This window comes from Oncorhynchus tshawytscha, linkage group LG33, assembly GCF_018296145.1.
Source record: "Oncorhynchus tshawytscha isolate Ot180627B linkage group LG33, Otsh_v2.0, whole genome shotgun sequence".
NCBI lineage: Eukaryota > Metazoa > Chordata > Actinopteri > Salmoniformes > Salmonidae > Oncorhynchus > Oncorhynchus tshawytscha.
In genome coordinates this window covers 26792965-26813227 of record NC_056461.1, presented here as the reverse complement: position 1 = coordinate 26813227, position 20263 = coordinate 26792965, and the positions used below count along the sequence as shown (strand labels likewise).

General features: G+C 50.6%; 1 protein-coding gene across 15 annotated transcripts in view; it reads right to left on the bottom strand.

The window, feature by feature from the left end:
* LOC112230527 (guanine nucleotide exchange factor VAV2-like) overlaps positions 1–20263 on the bottom strand; it is a 240524-nt gene that overhangs the window by 51727 nt on the left and 168534 nt on the right. For all 15 annotated transcript variants that reach the window (XM_042311641.1, XM_042311644.1, XM_042311643.1 and 12 more), the window contains exons 3-4: positions 9114–9172; positions 1054–1122 (exon numbers count right to left, since the gene is read on the bottom strand). In XM_042311641.1, coding sequence (XP_042167575.1) covers positions 1054–1122; positions 9114–9172 — 128 coding nt within the window. The remainder of the gene's footprint in view (positions 1–1053; positions 1123–9113; positions 9173–20263) is intronic.

Here is a 20263-nt window from a genome sequence, read left to right as displayed (position 1 = left end):
CCTGCCAGCCATCCAGTTCCTGAGACAACTTGGCAGCTAGGCAGACAGGAAACTAATGTGCTGCTGGTGTCACCATGGCAACGGGCAGAGTGACAGACAGCAGGGATGCATGGAGGAAGGTGGAAGGATGGAAGAAGGTGGCAGGATGGAAGAAGGTGGAAGGATGGAAGAAGGAAGGTTGCAGGATGGAAGAAGGAAGGCGGCAGGGTGGAAGAAGGAAGGCGGCAGGGTGGAAGAAGGAAGGTGGCAGGGTGGAAGAAGGAAGGTGGCAGGGTGGAAGAAGGAAGGCGGCAGGGTGGAAGAAGGAAGGCGGCAGGGTGGAAGAAGGAAGGCGGCAGGGTGGAAGAAGGAAGGTGGCAGGGTGGAAGAAGGAAGGTGGCAGGGTGGAAGAAGGAAGGTGGCAGGGTGGAAGAAGGAAGGGTGGAAGAAGGAAGGTTGCAGGGTGGAAGAAGGAAGGCGGCAGGGTGGAAGAAGGAAGGCGGCAGGGTGGAAGAAGGAAGGGTGGAAGAAGGAAGGTTGCAGGGTGGAAGAAGGAAGGCGGCAGGGTGGAAGAAGGAAGGGTGGAAGAAGGAAGGTTGCAGGGTGGAAGAAGGAAGGCGGCAGGGTGGAAGAAGGAAGGTGGCAGGGTGGAAGAAGGAAGTGTGGAAGAAGGAAGGCGGCAGGGTGGAAGAAGGAGGGCGGCAGGGTGGAAGAAGGAACGTGGCAGGGTGGAAGAAGGAAGGCGGCAGGGTGGAAGAAGGAAGGCGGCAGGGTGGAAGAAGGAAGGTTGCAGGGTGGAAGAAGGAAGGCAGCAGGGTGGAAGAAGGAAAGCGGCAGGGTGGAAGAAGGAAAGCGGCAGGGTGGAAGAAGGAAGGCGGCAGGGTGGAAGAAGGCAGGTGGCAGGGTGGAAGAAGGAAGGTAGCAGGGTGGAAGAAGGAAGGCGGCAGGGTGGAAGAAGGCAGGTGGCAGGGTGGATGGTTACGGCTCAGAGTTGTGCTCCACTGCTCTGTCCATATGTTGTGGGGATTGCAGTGTGTGTGAGTGATGGGGGGTACAGGGGGTCTGGGTACTTACTCTGCCAGCTCCTCAAGACTCCGGTACACGTCATCCTCATTCAGAGCAGTGTCCTCCGAAGGAAAAGGCCTACAACACACACACACACAATGGGAGAAAGAGAGAAAGAATTAGCCGGTGGACAGGCCTTAAAGTTAGATATGGTAACAGCAGGGGATGAGTGTCAGGTGTTAATCTCACTCCATCATCATCACCTCATCACTATGATACATCAGGTCATTGACTAACACTATATCTCATTGGAAAAGCTTTTCAGGGACATGTCAAACACTTCCTGCAAGGACGCCTGGAATAAACAAACATAGTATGTCACAAACTAAAGGCTATTCTCATATGACAGCCTATTCCCAAAATGTACCATTGAAATGGGATGTCACTTGAGATGCACTTGAACCCATGAAGTATGACTCAAACCCCCTAAGATTGAGCCATTTTCCATGTCCTCTTTTATCCTCCTTAGTGAGTAGAACCCTCCTGGGGAGGTTAGAACGTTCAAATGGGGAGGGGGATACCTAGTCAGTTACACAACTGAATGCATTCAACCAAAATGTGTCTTCCACATTTAACCCAACCCCTCTGAATCAGAGAGGTGCACAGTGCTGCTTTAAATCGACGTCATCGGCACCCAGGGAACAGTTGTTGGGGGTTAAACATTTAACCAATTACAAACCCCTCTGAATCAGGACAAAGTATATTGGTCAATGCACAGTGCTCAAGAATACCAGATTGTTTATTTCGAACGTCATCGGCTGCATCTGTGTGTCCTTTGAGGATACAATCATGTCAACAGTTGTTGGGGCTAAATGTTAAACCAACATGTCATGAGCCATATGTGAATATGCACCGTTCATTTATTGGAGCAGGAAGAACCACATGTTACTATGTCTGGGTGATGCATGGGTAATGTAGTCTTAACTGTTGTATGATATTATGGCCTCCACAAGCACTCAATCTTTCATCATTTTTTCCAGTTTACAAATTGCACAACAAAGTGGTCTTTCACACAAAAGATCTGCCCCCGCCACGCACAAGGTGGTCTCTTCACACAAAAGATCTGCCCCCGCCACGCACAAGCCTGGCAGTATTCTGTTTTGGATGAATCGCTGGCACTGTGTCACGGTTCAGCTGTGACACTATTTTAGTTGTCGCGGAGCAATGAAATACACTGCCTTGGATCCAGCAGCAGCGTAGGGGACACTGGAGTCCTGGCCTTGGTTCACCATGGATAATGTCTGCTGAACATGTAAAGCCCTTTCCTGCATATTTAAAAACATTTGAGTCATTTAGCAGGCACTCCTTCCCAGAGCGACTTACAGTAGTGACTGCATACATTTGAATACTTTCTTCATACTGGTCCCCCCGTGGGAATCGAACCCGCAACCCTGGTGCCATGCTCTACCAACTGAGCCACACAGGACTCTAGGTCATACAGCCATTGACCACACACATACACACACGTGCACAAACATGCACACACACTCATCCATGTCAATATACAGTAGACAGTCAGTCACACACACAAGGTTACCATCGCTCTAAGTCACACCCGACACCAAGTTTCTCCATAGAAAGAGACAGGCAGTGTGAGAGAGTGGTGACAGGCACCAGAGGAGCCAATGTGTGTGCGCGCGCGTGTGTGTGTGTGTGTGTGTGCGTGTTAGTGTGTTAGTGTGTGTGCGTGTTAGTGTGTGTGCGTGTGTGTGTCCTGCTGACGCCCACTCCCCACAGAGCAGCCTGCTGGCCCAAATTGAGGAAACATACAGACCCCCATCTCACAGCTGATTACATCAACACAGGGCAACAGAGGTAAAAATAGAGATGGAGAGGAGGGGGGTAACGTGTGTGAGTGGGCTCAGGAGAAAGAGAGAGCGAGAGCGAGAGAGAGAGAGAGAGAGAGAGAGAGAGAGAGAGAGAGAGTGTGTGCACCTGGGGCTCAGTCTGAGTGGGTGGGAGTTAATCAGATGGATGCACTGACTGAACCCTGACAGCCACAGCTGCATCTCTCAGTACTGTAAGTTACATCTCTCTCACTTCTCCACAAGCAAGATATTTGTTCAACCCTGATAATTCACCTGGATGCATCCACTGTAGTTATCAACACAGACAACCAGCAGTGCATTCTGTTTAGCGGTTATTTAGTTGTGGCTATAGCAGCATTAGTCCAGGCACTAAGTAAACACCTGTGGGCCATTTTCAATTATCCTGGTTGCAATATGACACTTTTCAATAACAGGTCTGCATTCAATTCAAGACATCTACCCTTTAGTCTGACGCCTATTCTCTAACTTCATCTGTGATTTCCAGTTAATCGAATGATTCTGTCACTTGGACTCACAGCTCTGGAACCCCAGGAGGGAGCTTAACTCAATCAGTCAATTCAATAACCTGATTCCAGGACCGTCTACCTTCCAAGTGGCACAAAAGCACATCTCCTGTGTCTATGTTGAACTGGATACACCTAATTCAATGCACAGCAGCAGATTGTTTACAAAAATATCACTCAGGATATGTTTTTACTTGTGTGTTTTCTAGCGTGTGTTTATGTGTGTGACACCAGCAATTAGTGTCAGTGTAGTGAGAGCAGTGTGTGTGTGTGTGCGTGCGTGTGTTGGTGTGTGTGGTCACCATGAGGGACTGGTGTGTCATGCTAACATCAGGTTAAGAAACACAACGCATCACAGAGCTCTGCTGGCTCACTCTTTCTTTTCACTCATTTCTCTCTGTCCCTCTCTCACTTTCAGAATCTTTCCTCTCGCTCCCTCTTTCTCAACCTCTCCATCTCTCACCCTCCCTCTTCCGTTTCAGGGCTCAGAGCCAATCAGGCTGTAGAGAGTATAGGTGTTTATTTCCTGACAACCATTGAATGCCTATGAACTATTTCAGTGTGCAGCACCCCATCGACTCCCTCATCCTGTCAATTAACTCGGTCTGCGATTAAGTTAAAGTGCTTGTTCAATACACAGAGCCATTCCTGTGGTAAAGGTAATCGATGGCATGTGGAGGACAGAGCAGCTGTATGCCCAGCCCCATTGAACCGCCATCGCAAATAACTGTGAGGACGTAACTATGCGGTTGTTTGGTGTGACCGTTGCCACATTGAGTAGTGCAGTAACATCCAGCAGGTCCCAACGGGCCGAAGCAGGGATCAATAGCTATGTGAAGCTGAGGCGGAACATTCCATCAGGGCCCATTCTGTGCTTGTCCACCCACCAACTCTGACAAACGTCCCTCTGAGTTGCTCTTCATTTAGTGTGGGCATGTCTGACTCATTCCCATTCCAACGCTTTTGGCTTGGGGATGTTGGGGAGTGGGTGTAACAGTGAATGAATGTGTTCATGTGTACATTATGCGATACTATAAACAGGGTGCTTCGAGCCATGAATCCTGATTGGCTGAAAGCCGTGGTATATGAGACCGTATACCACAGATATGACGAAACATGTATTTTTACAGCTCTAATTACATCGGTAACCAGTTTATAATAGCAATAAGGCACCTCGGGGGTTTGTCGTATATGGTCAATATACCACAGCTAAGGGCTGTATCCAGGCACTCCGCGTTGCGTCGTGCCTATACCACACCCCCACGGGCCTTATTGCTTAATTCTATGTGTGATGTGCGTCATCTCTGTCCAGTTAGTATGCAAGTGGGCAACCTTTACACCACATACACAAACACAGTATTAATGAGGGGTGTGCATCATGGGCGTATGTATGTATAATGTGTACATTATGTGTGGGATGTGTAATGTATGTGAGTGTTTATCGAGTCTTATATCGCACACTGTCGTGAGCGGGAATGAGCATTCCTAATGCCCCAGGCCGGGATGAAGGAGAGAGGGAGGAGGAGATGAGTGGACGAGAGAGAGCATCTTTCCTGACACGTCTCCGCCTGCAGTCTCTCTCCTGCTGGGTTTCAGCCTCTGTCTGCCACTCTCCTTCTCACTGTGGAGCTCTGCTCTCACGCACATTATAGCACTCTGACCCACTGGGAACAAGGCACACACACACACACACTAATGGAGTAATGGCTTATGGTATCAGGGGGAAATCAAGGGAACACGAAGTGTGAGTAGGTTTACTGCGAGCTAAGAGGTGGCTTTTGGTTAGCTGAGAACAGATATCATGAGGAGAAAGGAGGCAGGAGCATTTCACTGTCAGGAGAGAGGATAGTGAGAGATCCTGCTATGAGTTGTATAACGCCAGAAGAGCTCACAGTCCACAGATGAGAAGCAGGATGTCATGACAGAAGGCCTTTATTCTTAACCTCTATTCCCTTTTTGATTGATTGATACCATTTTCATGGATTTCTCAAGGAGACAGGGCTTGGACTGTGAGTGTTTCAGAAGTGTGGAGCGTGTCTGGGTGTGCAGGGAGGAGTGGTGAGGCTTTCAGTAAAGCTGGGGCTCAGAGAAGACACAGTGACAGAGACACACAGGCCTGACTTTTGGCTCTTTGATGGCAATAGGCATCACAGTGCCAATCAATGGGCTTCAACAGCAAGTCAACGAACACGCCTCCAAAACAATGATCCCCCAGATCAAACACACATGGAGGAACAGAAAGAGGGGGGAACAGAAAGAGGGAGGAACAGAAAGAGGGAGGAACAGAAAGAGGGAGGAACATAAAGAGGGAGGAACAGAAAGAGTGAGGAACAGGAAGAGGGTGGAACAGGAAGAGGGAGGAACAGGAAGAGGGAGGAACAGGAAGATGGAGGAACAGGAAGAGGGAGGGAACAGAAAGAGGGAGGAACAGAAAGAGGGTGGAACAGGAAGAAACAGGAAGAGGGAGGAACAGGAAGAGGGAGGAACAGGAAGAGGGTGGAACAGAAAGAGGGTGGAACAGGAAGAGGGAGGAACAGGAAGAGGGAGGAACAGGAAGAGGGAGGAGGAGAAAGAGGGAGGAACAGAAAGAGGGAGGAACAGAAAGAGGGAGGAACAGAAAGAGGGAGGAACACGAAGAGGGAGGAACAGGAAGAGGGAGGAACAGGAAGAGGAAGGAACAGGAAGAGGGAGGAGGAACAGAAAGAGGGAGGAACAGAAAGAGGGAGGAACAGAAAGAGGGAGGAACAGAAAGATGGAGGAACATAAAGAGGAGGGAGGAACAGAAAGAGGGAGGAACAGAAAGAGGGAGGAACAGAAAGAGGGAGGAACAGAAGAGGGAGGAACAGAAGAGGGAGGAACAGAAGAGGGAGGAGGAGAAAGAGGGAGGAACAGAAAGAGGGAGGAACAGGAAGAGGGAGGAACAGAAAGAGGGAGGAACAGAAAGAGGAGGAACAGGAAGAAGGAGGAAAGAGGGAGGAACATAAAGAGGGAGGAACAGAAAGAGGAGGAACAGGAAGAGGGAGGAACAGAAAGAGGGAGGAACAGAAAGAGGGAGGAACAGAAAGAGTGAGGAACAGAAGAGGGAGGAACAGAAAGAGGGAGGAACAGAAAGAGGGAGGAACAGAAAGAGGGAGGAACAGAAAGAGGGAGAACAGAAAGGGGAGGAACAGAAAGAGGGAGGAACATAAAGAGGGAGGAACAGAAAGAGTGAGGAACAGAAAGAGGAGGAACAGAAAGAGGGAGGAACAGAAAGAGGGAGGAACATAAAGAGGGAGGAACAGGAAAGAGGGAGGAACAGAAAGAGGGAGGAACAGAAAGAGGGAGGAACAGAAAGAGTGAGGAACAGGAAGAGGGAGGAACAGAAAGAGGGAGGAACATAAAGAGGGAGGAACAGAAAGAGGGAGGAACAGAAAGAGGGAGGAACAGAAAGAGGGAGGAACAGAAAGAGGGAGGAACAGAAAGAGGGAGGAACAGAAAGAGGGAGGAACAGAAAGAGGGAGGAACAGAAAGAGGGAGGAACAGGAAGAGGGAGGAACAGAAAGAGGGAGGAACAGAAAGAGGGAGGAACAGAAAGAGGAGGAACATAAAGAGGGAGGAACAGAAAGAGGAGGAACATAAAGAGGGAGGAACAGAAAGAGGGAGGAACATAAAGAGGGAGGAACAGAAAGAGTGAGGAACAGGAAGAGGGAGGAACAGAAAGAGTGAGGAACAGAAAGAGGAGGAACAGAAAGAGGGAGGAACAGAAAGAGGGAGGAACAGAAAGAGGGAGGAACAGAAAGAGGGAGGAACAGAAAGAGGGAGGAACAGAAAGAGTGAGGAACAGAAAGAGGGAGGAACAGAAAGAGGGAGGAACAGAAAGAGTGAGGAACAGGAAGAGGGAGGAGGAGAAAGAGGGAGGAGGAGAAAGAGGGAGGAACAGAAAGAGGGAGGAACAGAAAGAGTGAGGAACAGGAAGAGGGAGGAGGAGAAAGAGGGAGGAGGAGAAAGAGGGAGGAGGAGAAAGAGGGAGGAACATAAAGAGGGAGGAACAGGAAGAGGGAGGAGGAGAAATAGGGAGGAGGAGAAAGAGGGAGGAACAGAAAGAGGGAGGAACAGAAAGAGTGAGGAACAGGAAGAGGGAGGAGGAGAAAGAGGGAGGAGGAGAAAGAGGGAGGAGGAGAAAGAGGGAGGAACAGAAAGAGGGAGGAACATAAAGAGGGAGGAACAGAAAGAGTGAGGAACAGGAAGAGGGAGGAGGAGAAAGAGGGAGGAACAGAAAGAGGGAGGAACAGGAAGAGGGAGGAACATAAAGAGGGAGGAACAGGAAGAGGGAGGAACAGAAAGAGGGAGGAACAGAAAGAGGGAGGAACAGAAAGAGGGAGGAACAGGAAGAGGGAGGAACAGAAAGAGGGAGGAACAGGAAGAGGGAGGAACAGAAAGAGGGGGAACAGAAAGAGTGAGGAGGAGAAAGAGGGAGGAACAGAAAGAGGGAGGAACAGAAAGAGTGAGGAACAGGAAGAGGGAGGAGGAGAAAGAGGGAGGAACAGAAAGAGGGAGGAGGAGAAAGAGGGAGGAACAGAAAAAGGGAGGAACAGAAAGAGGGAGGAACAGAAAGAGGGAGGAACAGAAAGAGGGAGGAACAGAAAGAGTGAGGAACAGGAAGAGGGAGGAGGAGAAAGAGGGAGGAACAGAAAGAGGGAGGAACAGGAAGAGGGAGGAACAGAAAGAGGGAGGAACAGAAAGAGTGAGGAACAGGAAGAGGGAGGAGGAGAAAGAGGGAGGAACAGAAAGAGGGAGGAACAGGAAGAGGGAGGAACAGAAAGAGGGAGGAACAGGAAGAGGGAGGAACAGAAAGAGGGGGGGTTAAGAAAGTGTGGTGGGTGTTTAACAACTGATAGGACATTTACTGTCTGCCTGACCCCGCTGGACGGACATATTAACATCATGTGCCCTAGATCATGCCCTCCCCATGCGTTGGTCATGTGCCACTTAGCAAGCATCCTATGTCGGCGTGAGAGGGAGTCAGTGATATTGTGGATGATTGAAAGAGATATCACTTCATGGTCTGACTGCAAATGGTTAATGTACATGTACATACCAGTGTGTTTTGGATTAAATCACATGTTCTAAACAAAAACTAACTAACTGTCTGTCCAGAGGCATTTCAACTCACTGGTGGGGCTCTATAGACCACCACACTATAGACCAGACAGAGGAAAACAGAGCATAGGAGATGGGACCACGGTGATTTAGCCACCTCTCAGGGTGTGTAGTGTTTATTAATAGGTCAGTCTCGGTGTTTCCTGGGATGGCACCAGGCCTAATGGGTGTGCTCCATCAACTCATTACCCTGCGGGTCAAGAGAAAACACCTTGATTTACTTGTGGAGACAGCTCGCAGCCCCCTCACAGCCAACAGGGTGATCAGACTGAGCAAATAAGGAGAAATCAGAAAGTGGTTTCCCAGCGTCCAGTAAACTCGACTAAATGGCATCTTTTGATGTGACGCCGAGAAACACGTGGTGGAGCTTAGTGATGAATTTAGTCATGTGATCTGAGCTATCTGACCCTGGACCTGTTTTGACATGTGACCATGCTTCCAGACCTGGTTACCAACAGAGACAGTGGTATTGACAGCCTCAATCACATCTACTACCAGAACAAGAAAACACTGTCTGGTTGAGAGATACAGTGAACATGTTCAATATTCTTCTTCCTCAAACGGACAGTGAAGGGTAGTGGGAGGAGAGGAGACATACCTCACGCCTTTGATCTGCACAATGCTGTGGTGGGAGATCCTGGACAGGGCTGAGATCACCTGGAACACACAGCGGAGAGACAACGGTCAATGACAGGGGACAGAGTCCATCAACACAGTCCTCCATACAATCTACAACACAGTCATCAACGCAGCCGTCAACACAGTCCACGACACAGTCAACATCTCATCACTCAGTCATTCAGACAGGCCCGTCTGCTCTGCCTTAATGTGGTTCATTCATGCTAAACGTCATGTGTTTACGAGCGAGGAGAGCGATGTGGTGTTTCTTAGCAACATGGTCGTGCGCAGCCACACATGTGAGCATAATGCAGGCCGCCATGTTAATGATGACATTCAGGGACATGTGGTGCCAAATGCCCTCGCACAGTCACAGACGTGTTCCTCTTTACTCAGAACCTCGCTTCCCCTCTCCATCCATCTATCTCCTGCTTGCTCTGCCTCCCTCTCTCCCCTGTGGTGAAACCTGCGTGGTGTAGCAGGGTTAAATGCGAGCCTGATTTAATGCTGGTTGTGAGTCACATGTGAGTGGGCTTATGGGTGGTGGTTTGGGGGGCTTACAGATGGCATGCTGGAGACTCCTCCTATGCTAATACAGGGATATGACGGAGCCCGTCCCCTCATAACTGCCAAAATGATGCCCCCATGCCTCATTACGCACTTCAGGATGTGTTTATGCTTCCATCACCATGGTGCCATCTGTCCTCTTTCACACACACCCCATCTCTTTCTCTCTCTCCCCATCTCTCTCTATTCCCCACCCTCTCTCTCTCTCTATTCCCCACCCTCTATTCCCCACCCTCTCTCTATTCCCCACCCTCTCTCTCTATTCCCCACCCTCTCTCTCTATTCCCCACCCTCCCTCTATTCCCCACCCTCTCTCTCTATTCCCCACCCTCTCTCTCTATTCCCCACCCTCTCTCCCCACCCTCTATTCCCCACCCTCTCTCTCTCTATTCCCCACCCTCTCTCTCTATTCCCCACCCTCTCTCTCTTCCCCACCCTCTCTCTCTATTCCCCACCCTCTCTCTCTATTCCCCACCCTCTCTCTCTATTCCCCACCCTCTCTCTCTATTCCCCACCCTCTCTCTCTACCCCCTCTCTCTCTCTATTCCCCACCCTCTCTCTCTCTATTCCCCACCCTCTCTCTCTATTCCCACCCTCCCCCCCACCCTCCCTCTCCCCACCCTCCCCACCCTCTCTCTATTCCCCACCCTCTCTCTCTCTATTCCCCACCCTCTCTCTCTATTCCCCCCCACCCTCTCTCTCTATTCCCCACCCTCTCTCTCTGTTCCCCACCCCCTCTCTCTCTATTCCCCACCCTCCCTCTCTCTCCCCACCCTCTCCTCCCCCACCCTCTCTCTCTCTATTCCCCACCCTCTCTCTCTCTATTCCCCACCCTCTCTCTCTCTATTCCCCACCCTCTCTCTCTATTCCCCACCCTCTCTCTCTATTCCCCACCCTCTCTCTATTCCCCACCCTTCCCCCCACCCTCTCTCTCTATTCCCCACCCTCTCTCTCTATTCCCCACCCTCTCTCTCTCTATTCCCCACCCTCCCTCTCTCTCTATTCCCCACCCTCTCTCTCTCTCTATTCCCCACCCTCTCTCTCTCTCTATTCCCCACCCTCTCTCTCTCTCTATTCCCCACCCTCCCCACCCCCACCCTCTCTCTCTCTATTCCCCACCCTCTCTCTCTCTATTCCCCACCCTCTCTCTCTCTCTCTATTCCCCACCCTCTCTCTCTCTCTATTCCCCACCCTCTCTCTCTCTCTATTCCCCACCCTCTCTCTCTCTATTCCCCACCCCACCCTCTCTCTCTCTCTATTCCCCACCCTCTCTCTCTCTCTATTCCCCACCCTAGCTCTCTCTCTATTCCCCACCCTCTCTATCTCTCTCTCTCTATTCCCCACCCTCTCTCTCTATTCCCCACCCTCTCTCTCCCCACCCTCTCTCTCTATTCCCCACCCTCTCTCTCTCCCCACCCTCTATTCCCCACCCTCTCTCTCTATTCCCCACCCTCTCTCTCTATTCCCCACCCTCTCTCTCTATTCCCCACCCTCTCTCTCTCTCTATTCCCACCCTCTCTCTTCCCCACCCTCTCTCTATTCCCCACCCTCTCTCTCTCTCTATTCCCCACCCTCTCTCTCTCTATTCCCCACCCTCTCTCTCTCTATTCCCCACCCTCTCTCTCTCTCCCCCACCCTCTCTCTCTCTATTCCCCACCCTCTCTCTCTATTCCCCACCCTCTCTCTCTCTCTATTCCCCACCCTCTGTCTCTCTCTATATATATATATTCCCCACCCTCTGTCTCTCTCTATATATATATATTCCCCACCCTCTTCTCTCTCTATATATATATTCCCCACCCACCCTCTCTCTAAATATATTCCCCACCCTCTGTCTCTCTCTCTCTCTCTATATATATTCCCCACCCTCTCTCTATATATATTCCCCACCCTCTCTCTATATATATTCCCCACCCTCTGTCTCTCTCTATATATATATTCCCCACCCTCTCTCTATATACAGTGTCTTGCGAAAGTATTCGGCCCCCTTGAACTTTGCGACCTTTTGCCACATTTCAGGCTTCAAACATAAAGATATAAAACTGTATTTTTTTGTGAAGAATCAACAACAAGTGGGACACAATCATGAAGTGGAACGACATTTATTGGATATTAACAAATCAAAAACTGAAAAATTGGATGTGCAAAATTATTCAGCCCCTTTACTTTCAGTGCAGCAAACTCTCTCCAGAAGTTCAGTGAGGATCTCTGAATGATCCAATGTTGACCTAAATGACTAATGATGATAAATACAATCCACCTGTGTGTAATCAAGTCTCCGTATAAATGCACCTGCACTGTGATAGTCTCAGAGGTCCGTTAAAAGCGCAGAGAGCATCATGAAGAACAAGGAACACACCAGGCAGGTCTGAGATACTGTTGTGAAGAAGTTTAAAGCCGGATTTGGATACAAAAAGATTTCCCAAGCTTTAAACATCCCAAGGAGCACTGTGCAAGCGATAATATTGAAATGGAAGGAGTATCAAACCACTGCAAATCTACCAAGACCTGGCCATCCCTCTAAACTTTCAGCTCATACAAGGAGAAGACTGATCAGAGATGCAGCCAAGAGGCCCATGATCACTCTGGATGAACTGCAGAGATCTACAGCTGAGGTGGGAGACTCTGTCCATAGGACAACAATCAGTCGTATATTGCACAAATCTGGCCTTTATGGAAGAGTGGCAAGAAGAAAGCCATTTCTTAAAGATATCCATAAAAGTGTTGTTTAAAGTTTGCCACAAGCCACCTGGGAGACACACCAAACACGTGGAAGAAGGTGCTCTGGTCAGATGAAACCAAAATTGAACTTTTTGGCAACAATGCAAAACGTTATGTTTGGCGTAAAAGCAACACAGCTCATCACCCTGAACACATCATCCCCACTGTCAAACATGGTGGTGGCAGCATCATGGTTTGGGCCTGCTTTTCTTCAGCAGGGACAGGGAAGATGGTTAAAATTGATGGGAAGATGGATGGAGCCAAATACAGGACCATTCTGGAAGAAAACCTGATGGAGTCTGCAAAAGACCTGAGACTGGGACGGAGATTTGTCTTCCAACAAGACAATGATCCAAAACATAAAGCAAAATCTACAATGGAATGGTTCAAAAATAAACATATCCAGGTGTTAGAATGACCAAGTCAAAGTCCAGACCTGAATCCAATCGAGAATCTGTGGAAAGAACTGAAAACTGCTGTTCACAAATGCTCTCCATCCAACCTCACTGAGCTCGAGCTGTTTTGCAAGGAGGAATGGGAAAAAAATTCGGTCTCTCGATGTGCAAAACTGATAGAGACATACCCCAAGCGACTTACAGCTGTAATCGCAGCAAAAGGTGGCGCTACAAAGTATTAACTTAAGGGGGCTGAATAATTTTGCACGCCCAATTTTTCAGTTTTTGATTTGTTAAAAAAGTTTGAAATATCCAATAAATGTCGTTCCACTTCATGATTGTGTCCCACTTGTTGTTGATTCTTCACAAAAAATACAGTTTTATATCTTTATGTTTGAAGCCTGAAATGTGGCAAAAGGTCGCAAAGTTCAAGGGGGCCGAATACTTTCGCAAGGCACTGTATATAGAGAGAGGGTGGGGTATATTCCCCACCCTCTGTCTCTCTCTCTATATATATTCCCCACCCTCTCTTTATATATATTCCCCACCCCTCTGTCTCTCTCTATATATATATTCCCCACCCTCTGTCTATCTCTCTCTATATATTTCTCTCCCCTCTCTCTCTCATCTCTCTCTCTCCCCCATCTCTCTCTCTCTATTCCCCTCCCTCTCTCTCTCTCTAATATATATATATATATATATATTCCCCACCCTCTGTCTCTCTCTCTCTCTCTCTCCCCCTCTCTCTCTCTATTCCCCCTCTCTCTCTCTATTCCCCTCCTCTCTCTCTATTCCCCCTCTCTCTCTCTATTCCCCTCCTCTCTCTCTATTCCCCTCCTCTCTCTCTATTCCCCTCCTCTCTCTCTATTCCCCTCCTCTCTCTCTATTCCCCTCCTCTCTCTCTATTCCCCTCCTCTCTCTCTCTATTCCCCTCCTCTCTCTCTATTCCCCTCCTCTCTCTCCCCCCTCTCTCTCTCTATTCCCCTCCTCTCTCTCTATTCCCCTCCTCTCTCTCTATTCCCCTCCTCTCTCTCTCTATTCCCCTCCTCTCTCTCTATTCCCCTCCTCTCTCTCTCTATTCCCCTCCTCTCTCTCTCTATTCCCCCCTCCTCTCTCTCTATTCCCCCCTCTCTCTCTATTCCCCCTCCTCTCTCTCTATTCCCCTCCTCTCTCTCTCTATTCCCCCCTCTCTCTCTATTCCCCCTCTCTCTCTCTATTCCCCCCTCCTCTCTCTCTATTCCCCCCTCTCTCTCTCTATTCCCCTCCTCTCTATTCCCCCTCTCTCTCTCTATTCCCCTCCTCTCTCTCTATTCCCCCTCCTCTCTCTCTATTCCCCCTCTCTCTCTCTATTCCCCCTCTCTCTCTCTATTCCCCCCTCTCTCTCTCTATTCCCCCCTCTCTCTCTCTATTCCCCTCCTCTCTCTCTATTCCCCCTCTCTCTCTCTATTCCCCTCCTCTCTCTCTATTCCCCCTCTCTCTCTCTATTCCCCCTCCTCTCTCTCTATTCCCCCTCTCTCTCCTCTATTCCCCTCCTCTCTCTCTATTCCCCTCCTCTCTCTCTATTCCCTCCTCTCTCTCTCTATTCCCCTCCTCTCTCTCTCTATTCCCCTCCTCTCTCTCTCTATTCCCCCTCCTCTCTCTCTATTCCCCCCCTCTCTCTCTATTCCCCCCTCTCTCTCTCTATTCCCCCTCCTCTCTCTCTATTCCCCCCTCTCTCTCTATTCCCCTCCTCTCTCTCTATTCCCCTCCTCTCTCTCTCTATTCCCCCTCCTCTCTCTCTATTCCCCCTCTCTCTCTCTATTCCTCCCTCTCTCTCTCTATTCCCCCCTCCTCTCTCTCTATTCCCCCTCCTCTCTCTCTATTCCCCCCTCTCTCTCTATTCCCCCTCCTCTCTCTCTATTCCCCCCCTCCTCTCTCTCTATTCCCCTCCTCTCTCTCTATTCCCCTCCTCTCTCTCTATTCCCCTCCTCTCTCTCTATTCCCCCTCCTCTCTCTCTATTCCCCCTCCTCTCTCTCTATTCCCCTCCTCTCTCTTTATTCCCCCTCCTCTCTCTCTCTATTCCCCCTCTCTCTCTCTATTCCCCTCCTCTCTCTCTCTATTCCCCTCCTCTCTCTCTATTCCCCCTCCTCTCTCTCTATTCCCCCCCTCCTCTCTCTCTATTCCCCCTCTCTCTCTATTCCCCTCCTCTCTCTCTCTATTCCCCTCCTCCTCTCTCTCTATTCCCCTCCTCTCTCTCTATTCCCCTCCTCTCTCTCTATTCCCCTCCTCTCTCTCTATTCCTCTCTCTATTCCCCTCCTCTCTCTCTATTCCCCCCTCTCTCTCTATTCCCCTCCTCTCTCTCTATTCCCCCTCCTCTCTCTCTATTCCCCCTCTCTCTCTATTCCCCTCCTCTCTCTCTCTATTCCCCTCCTCTCTCTCTATTCCCCTCCTCTCTCTCTCTCTATTCCCCCTCTCTCTCTCTATTCCCCTCCTCTCTCTCTCTATTCCCCTCCTCTCTCTCTATTCCCCCTCTCTCTCTCTATTCCCCCTCCTCTCTCTCTATTCCCCTCCTCTCTCTCTCTATTCCCCCTCTCTCTCTCTATTCCCCTCCTCTCTCTCTCTATTCCCCTCCTCTCTCTCTATTCCCCTCCTCTCTCTCTCTATTCCCCCTCTCTCTCTCTATTCCCCCTCTCTCTCTCTATTCCCCTCCTCTCTCTCTCTCTCCCCCTCTCTCTCTCTATTCCCCCTCTCTCTCTATTCCCCTCCTCTCTCTCTCTATTCCCCTCCTCTCTCTCTATTCCCCTCCTCTCTCTCTCTATTCCCCCTCTCTCTCTCTATTCCCCTCCTCTCTCTCTATTCCCCTCCTCTCTCTCTATTCCCCTCCTCTCTCTCTATTCCCCCCTCTCTCTCTCTATTCCCCTCCTCTCTCTCTATTCCCCTCCTCTCTCTCTATTCCCCTCCTCTCTCTCTATTCCCCTCCTCTCTCTCTATTCCCCTACTCTCTCTCTATTCCCCTCCTCTCTCTCAGCAGGTGTGCTGTTTATACAAGAGCACCTTCACTCTCCACTCTAAACTGTATAATTAATAGGAGTCTAGGGTGAAGGTGTGCAACTTCAATGGGAGCCTAGAGTAGGAGTCTAGGGTGAAGGTGTGCAACTTCAATGGGAGCCTAGAGTAGGAGTCTAGGGTGAAGGTGTGCAACTTCAATGGGAGCCTAGAGTAGGAGTCTAGGGTGAAGGTGTGCAACTTCAATGGGAGCCTAGAGTAGGAGTCTAGGGTGAAGGTGTGCAACTTCAATGGGAGCCTAGAGTAGGAGTCTAGGGTGAAGGTGTGCAACTTCAATGGGAGCCTAGAGTAGGAGTCTAGGGTGAAGGTGTGTAACTTCAATGGGAGCCTAGAGTAGGAGTCTAGGGTGAAGGTGTGCAACTTCAATGGGAGCCTAGAGGAGGAGTCTAGGGTGAAGGTGTGTAACTTCAATGGGAGCCTAGAGTAGGAGTCTAGGGTGAAGGTGTGTAACTTCAATGGGAGCCTAGAGTAGGAGTCTAGGGTGAAGGTGTGTAACTTCAATGGGAGCCTAGAGTAGGAGTCTAGGGTGAAGGTGTGTAACTTCAATGGGAGCCTAGAGTAGGAGTCTAGGGTGAAGGTGTGCAACTTCAATGGGAGCCTAGAGTAGGAGTCTAGGGTGAAGGTGTGCAACTTCAATGGGAGCCTAGAGTAGGAGTCTAGGGTGAAGGTGTGTAACTTCAATGGGAGCCTAGAGTAGGAGTCTAGGGTGCTTTAAAAGCAGGCTCAGGCTAAGAGCTCGTGTGAAGAGGGTTAGGACAGAGATTCAGTCTGAGGAGCATGGAGTGGCTCAACCACTCAGAGTAATGACTACCTGACCGATAACCTTCTGTATAGCTCCAGTTGCTGTCATGGTAGCCATACACCACGGCGATGAGTGGTGGCTATGGCTGCTCCGTTGTGCTTCAGAGTACATGAATATCTCTCAGCCTTTTTAAAACCATCTCTAGGGGTTGTGTGTCAGTGTGGCCAGTCTGAATGCTGAAGCTTGCTGCCTGTAACATAAGCTTGACCCTTTTACCCCGACGCTTACCAGGGCCTCATCATAACGCACTCAGACTGAGACTGGAAATACACATGAAAATGGCCGCTGTGGAGAGCAGTGAATGAGATTTGGTTATGCCCTTGAAGGGTGCTTTGTCATTCAAGCTAGATCCATTGTGTCATTGGTTGGCACGCTGCCCACCTGAGCTAGCTGCAGGGCTGGGGTGTGCCCATGTGCTGTCCTGATGCATGCCCTCACCCACTGGCAGAGGGGAGAAATGATGAGGTTGGAACGGAGCATTACTCTGCCTTTCAGTGCCACGTCTCTCCTCTCCATGCATCACCAGGTAATATCGGGTTAAGGGCATGAATATGAATTAAGCCTCAGTATGGCGACACCAACACAGCGAGGTGATCTACGTGTGAGAACCAGATTCATATTTAGCTCATGTCTTTACATCTGACGTTGTGTATTTTATGCTTTATCCAACACACCCGCAATTCTGTCTCTCACTACCGCTGTGACCCCTTCATCCTTCTACCCAACCTCTGCCTCTCTCTTTCTCCCTCTCCTCTCTGTGTAACACCCTCTCTTCCTCTCCCTCCCTCTACCATCACACTCCCTCCTATCCTGCAGTCCAGTCAAAGGCTCACTCACTGTGTGTTTCCACATGATTGATTTCTCTCTCGTCTCAGTCAGACCCCCAGGGAGCCCCAACTTTGAGCGGAACAGACGAGAGAATAAAGCTACACTCACCCAGAGTCTGCAAAATATGAAAAGGAATCCTCAGGATGGAGTGGCAATAACGCTCTCTCTTCCCATCCTACCCCAGCCCCTCAGCTTTACCCCCAGCCCCTCGGCTTTACCCCCAGCCCCTCAGCTTTATCCTTAGCCCCTCAGCTTTACCCCAGCCCCTCAGCCTTATCCCGAGCCCCTCAGCCTTATCCCTAGCCCCTCAGCCTTATCCCTAGCCCCTCAGCCTTATCCCTAGCCCCTCAGCCTTATCCCTAGCCCCTCAGCCTTATCCCTAGCCCCTCAACCTTATCCCTAGCCCCTCAGCCTTATCCCTAGCCCCTCAACCTTATCCCTAGCCCCTCAGCCTTATCCCTAGGCCCTCAGCCTTACCCCCTAGCCCCTCAGCCTTATCCCTAGCCCCTCAGCCTTACCCGTAGCCTTATCCCTAGCCCCTCAGCCTTACCCTTAGCCTTATCCCTAGCCCCTCAACCTTATCTCTAGCCCCTCAGCCTTACCCCCCTATGCCCTCAGCCTTACCCCCTAGGCCCTCAGCCTTACCCCTAGGCCCTCAGCCTTACCCCCCTAGCCCCTCAGCCTTACCCCCAGCCCCTCAACCTTACCCCTAGGCCCTCAGCCTTACCCCCAGGCCCTCAGCCTTACCCCCAGCCCCTCAGTCTTACCCCCAGCCTCTGTCCTACAGTAGGGAGGGAGCTGCCAAGCCAGGAGAGAGTGAATGGGGATCCATGGCAGGACCAGCATCCGTTATGCTTCCTGAAGTACAGCATGACACATCCATGCAATGTTTACACTTAATTTGTTTAGAGCGGAGGGGATGGAGAGGAGTGGGGTGGGGCATGCATTTGTATAGACAGATCAGCTATGAAACACGCTGGAGTGTTTGCAAACACATCTCAGGGTCCATTTCTGGGACAGGCACACATGGGGCCATGGCTGGAAATCCCATGTGACCAGCCTCAACCAATCAGGGACTCGGTAGACATGGCAACCTGTCAACCAGACGTGGGTTAATTTGCATGGTCATCCATTGTCTGTAAAATACAATATGGTGCCATGGGCACACCCCAGCCCTAGTGACAGTGGGAGAAAGGGGTGGTGATTTGATTAGGAAAGGAAAGATGTCTCACAATGCTATTGACAGATCACCGTGTGCACCCACCACAACAGCCAATTAGATTTATTCATGACACATCACCTCACACCACCAATCAATGTACTGGGTATTCTGGATGCACACCAACCGTCAAATTAATTCCTAGGACATGTCACCACCAATCATTCTACACCCCTCTCTCATGCACCACACTCGCATATATACAAGGGTACAGACGCAAGAAAGCTCACACACACACACACACACACACACACACACACACACACACACACACCCCCTGGTGTGATATTTATGAAGCATTCACACCCCATTGTGACAGCAGCACAGTTGTGCCCATCATCATGCCAGAGACAGCTGAGGACAGGAGAGGAGAGAGGGCCTAGTAAAGATGAGGAGAGGAGAGGAGAGGAGAGGAGAGGAGAGGAGAGGAGAGGAGAGGAGAGGAGAGGAGAGGAGAGGAGAGGAGAGGAGAGGAGAGGAGAGGAGAGGGAGAGGAGAGGAGAGGAGGAGGAGAGGAGAGGAGAGGAGAGGAGAGGAGAGGAGAGGAGAGAGAGGAGAGAGGCCTAGAGGAGGGAGGAGAGGAGAGGAGAGGAGAGAGGAGAGGAGAAGAAGAGGAGAGAGGGACAGGACAGGAGAGGAGAGGAGAGGGGGCCTAGTAAAGATGAGGAGAGGAGAGGAGAGGAGAGGAGAGGAGAGGAGAGGAGAGGAGAGGAGGGGAGAGGAGAGGAGAGGAGAGGAGAGGAGGGAGAGGAGAGGAGAGGAGAGGAGAGAGGGGGCCTAGTAAAGATGAGGAGAGGGGAGGAGAGAGAGGAGAGGAGAGGAGAGGAGGAGGAGAGGAGAGGAGAGGAGAGGAGAGAGGAGAGGAGAGGAGAGGAGAGGGGGCCTAGTAAAGATGAGGAGAGGAGAGGAGAGGGGGCCTAGTAAAGATGAGGAGAGGAGAGGAGAGGAGAGGAGAGAGGGCCTACTAAAGATGAGGAGAGGAGAGGAGAGGAGAGGAGAGGAGAGGGAGAGAGGAGAGGAGAGGAGAGGAGAGGAGAGGAGAGGAGAGGAGAGGAGAGGAGAGGAGAGGAGAGGAGAGGAGGAGAGAGGGCCTAGTAAAGATGAGGAGAGGAGAGGGGAGGAGGGAGAGGAGAGGAGAGGAGAGGAGAGGAGAGGAGAGGAGAGAGGAGAGGAGAGGAGAGGAGAGGAGAGGAGAGGAGAGGAGAGGAGAGGAGAGGAGAGCAGAGGAGAGGGGGGCCTAGTAAAGATGAGGAGAGGAGAGGAGAGGAGAGGAGAGGAGAGGAGAGGAGAGGAGAGGAGAGGAGAGGAGAGGAGAGGAGAGGGAGGAGGAGAGGAGAGGAGAGGAGAGGAGAGGAGAGGAGAGGAGGAGGGGGCCTAGTAAAGATGAGGAGAGGAGAGGAGAGAGAGGAGAGGAGAGGAGAGGAGAGGAGAGGAGAGGAGAGGAGAGGAGAGGAGAGGAGAGGAGAGGAGAGGAGAGGAGAGGAGAGGAGAGGAGAGGAGAGGAGAGGGGGGCCTAGTAAAGATGAGGAGAGGAGAGGAGAGGAGAGGAGA